At 41.8% G+C, this 14,622-nt stretch overlaps 1 protein-coding gene across 10 annotated transcripts in view; it reads left to right on the top strand.

Moving 5' to 3' along the window:
* The window catches only part of LOC108183843 (protein NLRC3-like), a 40,569-nt gene that overhangs the window by 11,351 nt on the left and 14,596 nt on the right, over positions 1-14,622 (top strand). For 8 of the 10 annotated variants that reach the window (XM_073947432.1, XM_073947435.1, XM_073947429.1 and 5 more), the window contains 4 exons: positions 3,051-3,224; positions 8,643-8,816; positions 8,933-9,106; positions 12,262-12,435. In XM_073947432.1, the coding sequence (XP_073803533.1) occupies positions 3,051-3,224; positions 8,643-8,816; positions 8,933-9,106; positions 12,262-12,435 (696 nt within the window). Of the gene's footprint in view, positions 1-3,050; positions 3,225-8,642; positions 8,817-8,932; positions 9,107-12,261; positions 14,133-14,622 lie in introns of those variants that run through there. The other 2 variants (XM_073947430.1, XM_073947431.1) reach the window with 1 other exon arrangement.

Below are 14,622 nucleotides of genomic sequence, written 5' to 3'. Positions count from 1 at the left end.
GATGTGCCGTTGTTGCTAGCGTCAGCGTGTGCTACAGTCACAATAGATTTCTATCGTAATACACCATAACTTACTTAGTGTACAGAGCATGTTAAACCTTAGAGAGTTTGCTAGCAAGCAGTGTTGTGATCGCGTGGGCTTTGCACGCTGGCTCTGGACGCTGCTGGATAGAATAGCTGTAACGGAGTTTAGAGAGTATTGGACTGCTTATATCTTATATAATATTTGCGTTATATTTTTAACGCAGTCTGATATAGTTTTTTGGACTTATATTGGACGAATTTCCGATATCAATATCGGATCGGGACATCCCATTTATTTTTTTTTTTTTTTGGAAATGAAGAGTTTTGTTGCAAAATTAGATTTATCCATTTTGAGAAATGTTGGTTATTTGACATTATTATTTAAGACATGAACAGTCAAGTTCATTCACAATTTTTTATATTAAACTATTACTTGAGCTCAGTGAAGTCCAGGAAAACAATATTCTTCAAACCCAGGATAGTTTTTATTTAAATTTGTCTATAAATAGTTTATAAATAAGTAAAAAAAAAAAAAACTGCTGAAATGCAACATATTATCTTAACATTGTCAAACATCTTAAATTGGTTAAAAAACATTACATTATAATATATGGAATAGTATATACAAAGTCTGAATTATAATAATAAGATTCTGAGTTAGTTTTGGTAATCTCATATTAGAGCAATGTTATTTTAAAGAATGATAATTAATCCATATTAACAAAAATAACTGAGCAAAAGAAAGCAGGTGAAAAACAACACCATGTGCGATAATGAAATCTTTTAAACAGTCGCGCGCATCACAGCATCTTTTGGCACAAGTGATCATCCTCTCATTCGGTATTCACAGTAATTATTTAAAGAATAAACTTACAAAGGACACTTAGAAATGTAGCCATGCAGACAGGTATCTTGTGATTGGGAGCAGCGCAGGAAAATAGGCAGTATTTTACTGTAACAACTGGCCTTCTTCTTGACATCAGTGGAGACTGACAGACGCAAGATTACTTGGTCCACTTTTGTAGCGTTTTAAACATTTTGTGAAGTTGAAGGCTACATCTTCATCTATTAGTTTGTCGGAATGACACAGACCAACATTACTCTCATTACTGAGCTAACTCAGAGTACTTCTTGTGTACTTTAGCTCTCTTTGCCACTGGTCCTTTACCTCCGCTGTTTTCACATCTGGATTTACATATGAAGCGCGCTTACTGAGAGGTGTGACCACGCTGCTGTAATGAGGCGATATAGGAGAATCCTTACTTTCATACGGATTACATAAACAGAGATCATTTGTTTTCGACTTGAATTGGTTAATGCAAAAGTAGACATATTAAGCTTTATATAGATATCAGAAATCATCATCTTTGTTGACTATTTGCCGAGTTTCTTTTCATTTTGATGACGTGTTTTTCTGACCACAGTCTCCACGTGTCTTCAGACGCTTGTAATAACAATGCCTCGTGGGCGTGGTCGCATTAAAACTAATGAGATCAGACTGAGAAACTAGACATAGCATTGGTTTCACACTGATTACTTTATCAAGCAATGTTTGTTTTCAACATACATATGTCTCATCTGTGTGCGTTTTGTATTCGCAGAGTTTTAGCACATTTTACTGATGCATTTCTAAAAGCAGTTCACAGGGAGAGAAAAGACAGAATGCCTACACTGTTTGTTTTCCTTATTTTGCAAAAGCACACACGTTTGTTATTGTTGTGAATGTACACAACAAAAAGTAGACACATAACAGATTTGATTGATGTATTGATCTTATCTGTACGATCAAAACTGAAAGTGTTATTCAAGTTCATTTCAGCAGTTTGACGCTACCACAGGTCAAAACGCGTATACCGGTCTTCGACCCCAGAGGGTTAACAGAAAATCTTTAGCTGGCCATATCGTCCCCCTCCGAGATCGCTGATACATTATATTACTGCATGGGGACGCGGCGGCAGTGTTCTTTTTCCTTATTTGCTCATTTATTTCATCATTTCTAAACATATTTAACAATTTTTTTTTACTTTTTACTCACATAAACAACATTTGTACTTATTTAATAATCTACTTCATTTGCTTTACAGTTTATCCTGGAAAATAACTCAAATACCTGTAAATCCCTGTGCTCCTCCAGCTGAATAGGACATTTGTCGATGTGTATTTGCTCAAATCTAACACAGTGTCGCTCTTGGATAATTGTGTTTGTTTTCTGATTAGAGAAATAGTGTAATTTTAGACACAGTATTGCCATCTCGCCACAGACATGCCTATAATATTACATTTACTGTAGGCCTAAACAGTAAACTTTACACTGAGCTCAGTAAAATGCTCTCTGATTAGTTATTGATAATCTGTTCAATAATTCATTACAGTCACATGAATGGGGAAATACAGGTTAAGTTTAATGTAGTTTCAATCAATCAATCAATCAATAAAAAGGAGATATTTTCTTTTTATGAGGGTATGAGGGTTGTTTAAGGGCCCAATGTCTACAGGTGGGGGTTGCAACCCAACACCATGGTACAACACCATGAGGTAGCCTGACTGCCATTAGGTAGTGAGATGAGATCCTATGACTCCTTGTGAGACCATATGCTGGTGTGGTTGGCCCTGGATTCCTCCTAATGCAAGACAATGCTGGATCTTATGTGTCTGAGTGTGTCAGCAATTCCTGCAACTCATTACAGCTTTGAGTGTGACTCCTAATCCAGTCCTCCATAGGTAAATACATTTGATTTCCAGTGATCATGTCTGTGTGATTTAGTTGTCAGCACATTCAACTGTGTAAAGAACAAAGTATTTAATAATAATATTTCAGTCATTCAGATCTAGGATGTGTTATTTTAGTGTTCCCTTTATTGTTTGAGCAGTATATATATATATATATATATATATATATATATATATATATATATATATATATAGTTTATTTTCAGTGTTACTTTTATCACTGTAGACTGGACTCATGAACACTCAACACTGCTCATGTCTTACTGCTGATTTTGTTGCTCTTTGTCCTCTATACAGGCTACAGCGCTGTAATCTCACTGTTCAGTGCTGTGAGAGTTTGTCTTCAGTTCTACAATCCTCACACTGTGTGCTGAGAGAGCTGGACTTGAGTAACAATGACCTGCAGGATTCAGGAGTGAAGCTTCTCTCTGATGGACTGAAGAGTCAACACTGTAAACTGGAGACACTGAGGTAAAATAAAAACATTTTCATCAAATAAATGCTGCCACAAATGACTTTTACATTGTGAAATGCAACAAAGTATGATGAGGTTATGAGCATATGCTGTAATGTATTTTATTCTTGTTTATTTATTGTGAATATTTTATATTTCAAGTATGAAGTCAAATATGAGGAAACCCTGTTTCCCCTTCGGATGGGGAACTTCAATGCTATTAGTGGATTTATTCATTAATCCACGAATTGGGGGATTTCGTTTCAGAAAGCCAATCGTCTGAAAGAGTATACAACGGGCCAGTGAAATGCCAATGAATTGGCAGCGTAAGCTTGCGCACATGTGCCTTATTGCCAATTATCTCCGCATATAAGCACAGGTGAAGCAAGGAAACGCCATCCTTTTCGCTTCAGAGACTTTACAGGCTTCTCAGAGAGTCGATGAGGGTTCCTCCGGCTTTTTACAACAATTTGAGCGAACGAGAGTTCTCCCAGTCCAGAGTGGGTATACGCGGCGGCAGAGGGTCGAGCTGGGATTCTCCCTTGCCTGGCGTTCTTTGGGTCTGGTCCTCCAGAGGGGTGCGTATAAGTTGCTTATTTCCTAAAAGAGCAACACAGTCGTGCAGCACGTCCTTTTCAGGATGCGCTCCGACTGTGCGTTTCTGGATGCGGTGGTTTCCTATCTCCGGATGATGGGCAATGCGTTGCATGTTTGGGGGTCCAGCATGTTAATTCGGTGCTCGCTGGCAGTTCATGTCGTCATTGCGATGCCATGACTGTTGCGCAATTGAGATCGTGGCTAGCCCTTGTGACGGGCGAACCACCCCAGCTGTCCCCTGCACTGCAGCGGGCACTCGGGCAGATCTGAGGGTTTCAGCGAGAGATAATCTGTCGCCCACGGGATCCTGAAATGGACATGTTAGCTGTGTTTTCCCGGGCTGCTTCGGCCGTGGGGTTGGAGATGGTTTATCCCCCAGCTCTGCAGCTGGACCGACTAGATGGGTTCTACGTAGAGGACCAGAGGGCGAAGCCTTCAAAGCATCTCGTCCCCTTCTTCTCGGAGGTGCACAGTAGGCTCATGCAGTTTTGGAGGGCACCTTTCTCTGCCCGTGCTGCATGTTCCTCCACCCTCACCACTCTTGACAGTGGAGCAGCCAGGGGGTATGAAGCTATTCCGCCGGTTGAGTGCGCCATTGTGGTCAATCTTTGTCCGCGTGGCACCCCTTCTTGGCGGGGTCCGCCTAGTCTCCCGTCCAAAGCCTGTAGGTTATCTGCCTCCCTCGGAGCTAGAGCTTACAAGGCTGCGGGCCAGGCTGCTTCCGACTTGCACGCGATGGCCACCTACCAGCGCTACCAGGCGCTGGCCGAGCTGCACGAGGGTGGGTCCAACCCAGGCTTGTTACACGAGCTTCGCACCGCAACCGACTATGTTTTTTGGACCACTAAGTCCGCTGCGTGTGCATTGGGGAGGACGATGTCCACACTAGTTTTCAAGGAACGCCACCTCTGGCTAAACCTGGCCGATATGCGCGAAGTCGACAAAGTTCGCTTTCTTGACTCGCCCATATCCCAGGCTAGCCTGTTCGGCGACACCGTCAGTGAATTCACCCAGGAGTTCAAGGCAGTGAAAGAGCAGTCGGATGCGCTGGGCAATGTCATCTATCGGCGAGATCGTAAGCCCGCTCGGCCCGCCGAACCATCCACATCTGCTGCTCCTCGCCCAGGGCGTCCGCCTACGAGTGCTGCCCCGCCTGCTCCTCCGGCGACGCGGGCGCGTCGAGTACCTCGGAAGCAGGCAGCCCCCCTGCCCAGGGCGCCGTTAAGTCCGGTAAACGGACCGCGAAGTGTCCCTGAGACAGGTCATCCGGAGAAGAGAAAATTTGCTCCTTCCCCGCTGGAGGGCGGGGCCCCAATTCCAACGATACTTTTCAGTGCCACGAAAACATCAATGAAAGAGCACTTTTCCGCTTCCCCGGATGTGATAGCACGAACCCTGCCAGTACGGGATGCTCTGCTTCCCAGCTCGCAGGCTCTGTGCACTTCGCCAGTGGCTCACGAGCGCTGGGGGATAGTCTCCTTTCCCCCACCCCTCGAGCCCCCTCTCCGGAGTTAGGGTGCGGAGTGAGAGCGAATCGCTCGCCTCCAGCTCTTCCGCGGGACCCTTGCGCTACCCGGATCAGCACACCCACTCTGCGCTGCCCCACTGCTGGTACGTCAGCGATTGTAGTGATGAGTCCATTAGCGAGAGCTCTGCCTGCCTGTCTGGTTAGCGCGGGTCAGCCCTTCGCGGTGGCTCATATGCACAATTAGACCCAGTTATGCGATCCAGTTCGTGAAACGGCCCCCCAAGTTCACGGGTGTGTATTTCACCAGAGTCAGCCCCCTGTCCGCCCCTGTCTTGCTAGACGAGATTGCTGTCCTCCTGGTGAAGGATGCAATCGAGCCGGTCCCTCCAGCCGAGATGTAGAGCGGGTTTTACAGCCCGTACTGTATTGTACCCAAAAAGAGCGGTGGGTCACGGCTAATCCTAGATCTGTGCGTTTTGAACCGCTGTCTGCACAAGCTGCCGTTCAGAATGCTCACGCAGAAGCGCATCCTCCGGTGCGTTCATCCTCGGGATTGGTTTGCAGCAATAGACCTGAAGGACGCATATTTCCATGTCTCCATTATTCCCCACCACCATCAATTTCTGCGGTTTGCATTCAAAGGTCGAGCGTGGCAATACAAGGTCCTCCCCTTCGGGCTCTCTCTGTCTCCGCGGGTCTTCACCAAACTCGAGGAGGGTGCCTTAGCGCCCCTTCGGCTCTCGGGCATCCGCATACTCAATTATCTTGACGAGCAATTGATTATGCACAGAGACAAGGTGCTCCGGCACCTCCACCAGTTGGGGCTTCAGGTCAACCGGGAAAAGAGCAAACTCGCCCCGTGCAGAGGATCTCTTGGGTTGGAGCTGGACTCTGTCACCATGACAGCACGCCTCTCCGGAGAGCGCGCTCAGCTGATGCTGAACTGTCTGAGAGAGCTCGACAGCAAAATAGTGGTCCCACTGAAATTATTTCAGAGGCTCCTGGGGCATATGGCATTCGCAGCCGCTGTCATGCCGCTCGGATTACTCAATATGAGACCACTCCAGCTCTGGCTTCACGATCGAGTCCCCAGACGGGCATAGCACGCGGGCACACACCGAGTCTCTGTTACTGCACTGTGTCGCCGCGCCCTCAGCCGTTGGAACGACCCCTCATTCCTACAGGCCGGAGTGCCTCTAGGACAGGCGTCCAGTCATGTTGTTGTCTCAACAGATGCTTCCAACACAAGCTGGGGGGCTGTGGAAAGGAACCCAGTTGCATTGGCATATCAATCGCCTGGAGCTTTTGGCAGTGTTCCTCGCTCTCCGCCATTTTTTTCCGGTGCTGGAGCAGCAACACGTGCTGGTCAGGACAGACAGTACGGCGGCGGTGGCGTATATCAACCGCATGGGGGGTATTCGCGGGTTAGTGAGCCTGCAATCGCTGCCCCCAGAGGAGGCAGACCCAGCCCTTTCCTTACTTTTTCCAGTTCGCGCTTTAGATCATCTGAGCAGCTTTTCGTCTGTTATGGCGGTCGGCAGCAGGGAAGTGCCGTATCGAAACAAAGGTTGGCCCACTGGATAGTGGATGCCATCTCTCTCGCTTATCAGAGCCAAGGCGAGCCGAGCCAAGGAGCCAGTTTCCTCAAGGGTATTAGGTAACCCTTGGTGATTGAGGAAACAATTCGATGAAGGTGTTGAAACACGCTCGCTGCGCCTAACACGGTGATACGTGCACCTTTTTATCTGTCAGTAAAGTTCCTCGTCAGGTAAGCCCTGCAGATTTCTCTGAGGCCCCCAGCACTGACTCAGCGGAGGAGTCACTTGCTGGCCCACCACGTTGTAGGTCTGTCCGCTGGTCAGCCCGCGTTTTGGGTATAGGTGCCTGCTATGCTTGATCCCATATGCGTATTCAGCCACTTTTCAGTCCCTCCTCACGGTGGACCCGTGTCTTCCCTCTCCGCCAACCATCTTATTATATGCATACTCCCCCTTTTCAGGGCTAGTCCATATGTATTTTTTGTCATCATTCTCCCCCATTGGGTCGCAGATGGCCTCTGCAGCTTCCTCTCTACCTGGACTGCCCGCTTTCCCAACGTACTGTCGTATTTTCCTAGAATTATCTAGACCCTTGCGACTTCCCAAAAAATATATCTAAATCTGTAAAACTTCTTTTGAAGTGGGATAAGTAAGGGCCAGGGATCATGTTGGAAGACCGTGCCTCTCTTTGATGCAGGAGCGCTCATGCTATGCCTGGCTATCCTCTCATCGAAGGCGAAGGCAAGGTGCAGTCATTATGGCGTTTTCCATACATTCCCCCAATTCGTGGATTAATGAATAAATCCACTAATAGCATTAAAGTTCCCCATCCGAAGGGGAACGCTCTGGTTACTAAAGTAAGCCTAGCATTGCCATAATGACTGTTCCTTTGCTGTGTGTATCAGTCTCTTCAGCTTAAAAGGATGGCGTTTCCTTGCTTCACCTGTGCTTACATGCGGAGATAATTGGCAATAAGGCACATGTGCGCAAGCTTACGCTGCCAATTCATTGGCATTTCATTGGCCCGTTGTATACTCTTTCAGACGATTGGCTTTCTGAAACGAAATCCCCCAATTCGTGGATTAATGAATAAATCCACTAATAGCATTGAAGTTCCCCATCCGAAGGGGAAACAGGGTTACTTTAGTAACCAGAGCGTTATGTTAGATATAATATTGCTCTTTAGTGTAATTTCTGCTGTGAATTTCTCCAATGATCATTGATTGGTGTTCTTTGGTGTTTTTGGGGCATCTGTAAATGAGCTGTGTTTCTGCAGATGTTCAGCCCATCACTGAGTCTCTTTATTTACTAATGTTAATGTGTGTAAAGTTATATTCCGTCAGTTTTTAAATTAATTTCAGTAATATTATTGACTAATATGAAAATTTTCATGTGATTTATTTACAATACAGTTTGTAAAGTCATATTTTCTGTCTTTATATTATATGAGAGTCTTGCTTTATTTAACAATTATGAGGATCTAAATAGATTTGCATTGTGAACCTTAAATAACAGTTAAGAAGTTTTTTTATATATATACAATAAGTTTTTTGTTATGATTGCTACTCTTTTAAGACGTTCTGCATAAATCTGCACATTTTTTTTTTTTTTACAAAATTCTGCTCAGAAATAGCAAATAAATCTGTCTGGCCGACTCATTTTGGTCCAGAGATCTTCTCTTTAAAAGGACAAATTAAATCAATTAAAGTAACTCTGAATAGTTAAAGGAGTGTTTTCCTTTTCCCTGTGAGGAGAAATCACTCTCACGGGGACTAATAAATACATACACACTCACACACACTATACAATGTATTTTACTGTCCTCCACACAGACTACAGCGCTGTAATCTCACTGTTCAGTGCTGTGAGAGTTTGTCTTCAGCCCTACAATCCTCAAACTGTGTCCTGAGAGAGCTGGACCTGAGTAACAATGACCTGCAGGATTCAGGAGTGAAGCTTCTCTCTGATGGACTGAAGAGTCCAAACTGTAAACTGGAGACACTGAGGTCTGAGTATAAACACCTGATTGACGGATGGATTGATTATATTTATGTACTGCGTTAAACAAATTATTAAAAATTACATTGTAATTTTTATTATTATTATTATTCATTTTTCTCAGATTGGTCACGTGTAATCTCACTGTTAAGTGCTGTGAGAGTTTGTCTTCAGCTCTACAATCCTCAAACTGTGTGCTGAGAGAGCTGGACCTGAGTAACAATGAGCTGCAGGATTCAGGAGTGAAGCTTCTCTCTGATGGACTGAAGAGTCAACACTGTAAACTGGAGACACTGAGGTAAATGATTCTCCACTTAATAATAACTACAACAAGATTTCATATTGGGTTACCAAATGTGGAGCCCCCTTCAGTGTATTGGCAGAAAAAGAAACTAAACATTTACAGGGTTGTGATTTCAATCGTAACTATACTAATGTATGTTTATCTGTAAATATATCTAAAAGTATTACTGAGTATATTATATACCAAAATATGACATAAAGTTAAAGGAATGCGTTTATTTTAAGGATATTTTTAATGAATTACCTCTGATTTATTTATTCATATTTTATATTTTTCATATGTATATTTGTTGTGTCCTGGTGAAGTTTAGACGTGCTCTGCTGTTTGTTCAGTTTGCAGTTTCTTGTAAACATATAAAAGTCTCACGACACTCTTATTATTATCTAAACCACTACAATAATATGAAGACACACTATAAGCCTGTATTCAGGAGTTTACTGTGAGGGACCTGGTAAACTCATGTATTTACTACACATGCATCTGAAAATAACCCTGATTACTCATTCACATGAAGCAATTTATTGACTGAAGATCTTCTGTCAGAAAGGCTGTGTGTGAAGGAGAGTCAGCGCTCATGATTATTGATCAGGTGTTTCTCAGCTGACAGAATAAAAGTCCCCTAATGCTCCATGAGTGTGAATGTGACTGTCAGGCTGGTGAAAGAGACATTAAGAGAGCGGGTTTGTGTTTGTTTTAGTTTATTTACATCATCGTCCACAATATAATATACAAATGAAGATCAGGTCATTTTCTGTTGCTCTTTATACACTAAAGTTTGATCTACAAGCTGAAGTTTGTGACTGTCAGGGCTGTAGTACTCGAGTCCAGACTCAAGACGTTTCTTTCTATAGTCTAGGACTCGCTAATATTCAGACATGAACTTGGTCCAGCAATAGCCATTGGTTGAGTGTGTTTGTCTGGAAAACAGGTAACATCACTGTTAAATCCACTGTGAGTCTAGAATGGACATTGACACTCTCGTGTGATACACTTGTCTACGGCTGTGTCTTATTGCTCCTCCTCCATATGAGTGCCCTGTTCAAGTGCGCATCAGTCAATGTCACTCAGACACATGTGGGACACCGCTCTATTTCTTAAGACTCCTCTCTGCTAAAGCTAAACTAATAGAAGTGATGTTTAGCCGAGAGCTAGCTAACGTACACTGCTAGCATGTTCCATCCTAAACATAAGAGTTAGCATTCACACAGGTTAGAAAGCAGTGAAAGTGATATAATATAATGTATGTCTGATATCTGCACATTTAGGGAGCATTTTTAAAGTCTGGACACCTGATTAGGGCTGGGCGATGTGGATTTGATTAGATCAGGTTAGATTAGATAATCCACATTATTGAGGGAAGATAATCTAGTGAAGTGATCAAGTAAATGTCGGTCCAGTCTGTAAGTGTAGATGGTCTAGTAATAACACGACACTTCCCTTTAGATTGTAGATGAATGCATATGCTAAAGCTTTATTTCATGTGTCAGTCGCTCCATCTCACCCACAGGAACAGGCTGACAGACATCTAGAATGACTTTAACACACAAATAAACCAATCAAAGCACCAGACATGTGAAGGAGAGATCGGGCCTTTTGCTCATGAGTATAATCTGAGGTTTAGACCTCTCACACGCTTTGGAGAGGAATGTGTGAGTGAAAGAGAAAGCGGATGGCCAATCATGAGCTGCGGCCTCAACACATTACACACATATTAGTCTGAGCACTGGCTAGACAGTATCTATAGGCTGTATCATATTTGCTTGTCCACAGTTTTACTAGTTAATAAATGCGTCTTGATGATGCTGTGATGTAGGGCTGGACGAGAGTGTGAAGCTGCATTGAGTTTGTGCTGGCCATCCTCCAAGATAAGCAGCTCAGCATCTGTCTGTTGCTCTGTCCCGCCTGGGTGTTTTGGTCATTCAGAGGAGTTCACCAGCGCTTCTTTCTTCTCCAGTTATTCCTCTTCAGAGATTGTGGGTGGGTGGGTGTGTGTGGGTGTGGGTGTGTGTGTGTGTGTGTGTGTGTGTGTGTGTGTGTGTGTGTGTGTGTGTGTGTGCAGGTCGGTGGCATGTCTCATGACAGATGAGGAAGGGACAAGATTATCAGATATCAAGATGTCTTTAAAGGCGATTATTGATAAATATTGTTTGACATCACCCAGCTCTACACCTGATTACACATTTCAGACCTCTGTAACATTTGAGTAAATGTCTTACAGTCATACAGCCAGCTTTAATCCTGCATCTAGGTGTTGATCATCTACACAACACACTTATAATCTTTTAAAATCAACTATAAAACCACATTAAGATGATACATTATTGATGTGCACAAACTATTGCACAATTAAGAGTGTAAAGAGGACGATCACTCATTTTGATGATTGATGATTTTACAAGCATCAACACTGTAAAAGGTATGTATGATCTCTGACACTAGATGAACACTGCTCAGCTGGGTTTACAGGTTTGCTATTCTCTTCATTCTCTGCTGAAGTGTGAATGTGAAAGTGAAATGTCAGATGTAACTTCACTTTAACTTTATAAATGTCCACAGATGATTGTGATCTGCCGAAAATGATCTGTTGGTTTATTATCCTGCATTTATTTAGTGGATTCTTCAATAAGTAATGCGTTTAAGAATGGGAAAATGTTCATAGGATTAAATCTGGGAAACAACAGTGTGATTTATTTGTTTGTCTGCCTTTAATACCCTAATATGATCCTACAGTGTTACTTTGCTCATCATTATTGATCATTACAAATAATCCTGAATCAGTATTGTAGAATGTCCCTCACATGACAAAAACAATCCAACTATGTGGAGGATCATTGAATAGCAGCACTTAATACATGACTTTAAGATGATCAAGTGTGTCTTCCTCCTCCTCACAGCAGACTTTACAGCTTGATGTGGTGTATTATGAACAATGTCTTTGCTCTGTACACTTCTACAGATGATGTCGAGTCCTTGTTGAATGTATGAGTGTGTTTGCTGATGTGAGGGCTCGATCAATAAGGAGAGCTAATCAGGATGTGTGTGTTCATCACTGCTGTTGACATGAGCAGAAACAGCAGTCTGCATCTTCACAACACAAAGAGATGTGTGATTGTCCAACTGTGTGATGTGGACTATTGCTGTGTTTGTAGATTGTCTGGCTGTATGGTGACAGAGGAAGGCTGTGGTTTTCTGTCTTCAGCTCTGACTTCAAACCCCTCACACCTGAGAGAGCTGGATCTGAGCTACATTCATCCAGGAGATTCAGGAGTCAAGCTGCTCTCTGAACAACTGGAGGATCCAAACTACACACTGGACAAACTCAAGTATGTGGAGCAGCACTGGCCTTGTGCTTTTACACTGAATGGCTTTAAAAAGACACTAGAAAGCTCTTTTGTGATCAGCTTCAGTTTTCTGTGAGGGTTATGGGGTGAGGACAGACAGAAGATACAGCTTGTAGAGTATTACAGTCATGTCTACACAGCAAATTCATTGGTGTTAAATTTCAAGTGTTGTGGTAATTCAGAGTAAAGTGTTAAAATTATAGAGTTAGATAAAGGTAAAATAACCCTCTCTGCGTTAGAAGCTGATTTCCCTCCTTGTCACAGAGTAACATGTATCTACCTTTGTAGAAAACCCTTGTATTTGAGAAACTAATCAGAGTGTCTGAAATCTCGCCCTACACCCTCATTCACCTGGCCCTTAAATTAGTCAATTAGTTTAGTCCACTAGACAGAGGGAATGACCACAAATAAGTGAATTCAGACACCTGCTGTTGAACACCTGCTGTTAAGAAGCACAATCACTGAAGGAATAAGAAATTGAAGGAAGAAATAAAACTACAGACACAGCCTCACACCAAACCAACTGAATTAAAACAGAGGAATAAACAACTCCATTAAATAATAGTATAAGCAGCTTCACTGATTACAGTTTGACTTCATTTCTGTAAGAATATTTTTTTTATTAAAAATATTTAATTTGATCTCACCATCATAGAGATCAGAGGCTGCTTATTTGAGCTCTTGAAGCTTTACTCTTATATCCTAATGTTTCTCTGACTGTTATAGCTGTGTTTCTAAAACTCATTAGCTATAGCAAGAAAGGTCAAGAGAAACTATACTGTTTATGCTTAATTGTTAAAGATTTAATTTCAGGTGTTTAATAAGTTGGTTCATAAAGATATGCAAATATAGTTGTATTAAAACTGCATGGAACAATACTTCTGGCAGTCTGCTACTCTTCATAGAAAATTCAACAAAAAATTAGGATGCAATTAATAATTAGAGTGTCATGCACTAAACATTCAAGCTCCAGATTACTCTTTATGACACACAGGCATCAAGAATCAGGATATGAACCTCAACCGTGGTTGCTGAAAAAAAAAAAAAAAGCTGCATAGTTCATGCCTTAATGCATGCTGGGTGCCAGCATAGTACAAAGCTCCCAGCATGCATTGCAGCATGAATAAATTATGCAGCTTTATGTTCTTACAATCTCTTTCTTTTCCTTTATTTTGTTGTTTTTGGGAGGTGATATTTCAGTAGTGTTTTTTTTACTTGATTTTTATTTTTTTGTTTGTCACCATCATTGAGATTCAAAGACTAATTATTGATGTCTGTGTGTTTTTAAGTTCTGCCATAGATCAAACATTCTCATTGTAAATATTGTTTTTACTTTATATTATTGGAGCTTCAATGGTCTCATTTATGTATATTATTTATTTCTCACACATAACTAATATGATATTGAATTAGAAAACAAGCAGGAAAGGATGGCTATGATATCATAAATAATCTCTTCAGCCTGACACTTTAATTTGCTTTCGGAAATTATTATTATTATTATTTTTTTTTACTTACTTTTTATTGATTTTTTTAGGAACATAACCAGTAGGAACAAAACAAATAAAAAAAAATACATATATACATAAATATACATATGCATACAAACCTATATAGGCCAATACAACACACGTACATCTACATACATACACGTATAAAAATATTAAATTAACCTCATCAAAATAAATAGATAAATAAGCAAAAAAAAAAAAAAAAAAAAAAAACCCAGAACAAAAGTGGTTGTTGGAAGAGTTACAAAATCAAGTCATGATACGTTTGACATACATTATCACAGATTATTTACAATGACATATTCAGACCATTTTTTCCAGTACTTGGTATACTTTTTTAAGTCAAATCTTAGATTAAAAGTGAGTCTCTCCATACAGTGTATTTCCTTTACAATTCCTATCCATTGAGCCCTTGTCGGGGGGTCAGCATGCAACCATTTTCGAGTTATGGCTTTTCTGCTACTTACCAAAAGGATTTGAATTAGGTACTTGTCAATAGTTGGAAAAACTTCTGGTATTTTCCCAAGGTATAATGTTATAAATGAGTAGTCCAATTCTTCTCCGATTATCTTTTTTATTTCAGTCGCTATTTCACTCCAGAAGGTTTGTATTTTTGGGCAAGCCCAAAAAACATGAAAATGGTTAGCCATTGAGGTTC

Source organism: Danio rerio, chromosome 4 (genome assembly GCF_049306965.1).
Source record: "Danio rerio strain Tuebingen ecotype United States chromosome 4, GRCz12tu, whole genome shotgun sequence".
In the NCBI taxonomy this organism is placed as follows: Eukaryota; Metazoa; Chordata; class Actinopteri; order Cypriniformes; family Danionidae; genus Danio; species Danio rerio.
Note: the sequence above shows the minus strand (reverse complement) of the source record. Positions and strands in the feature narration are given on the sequence as shown.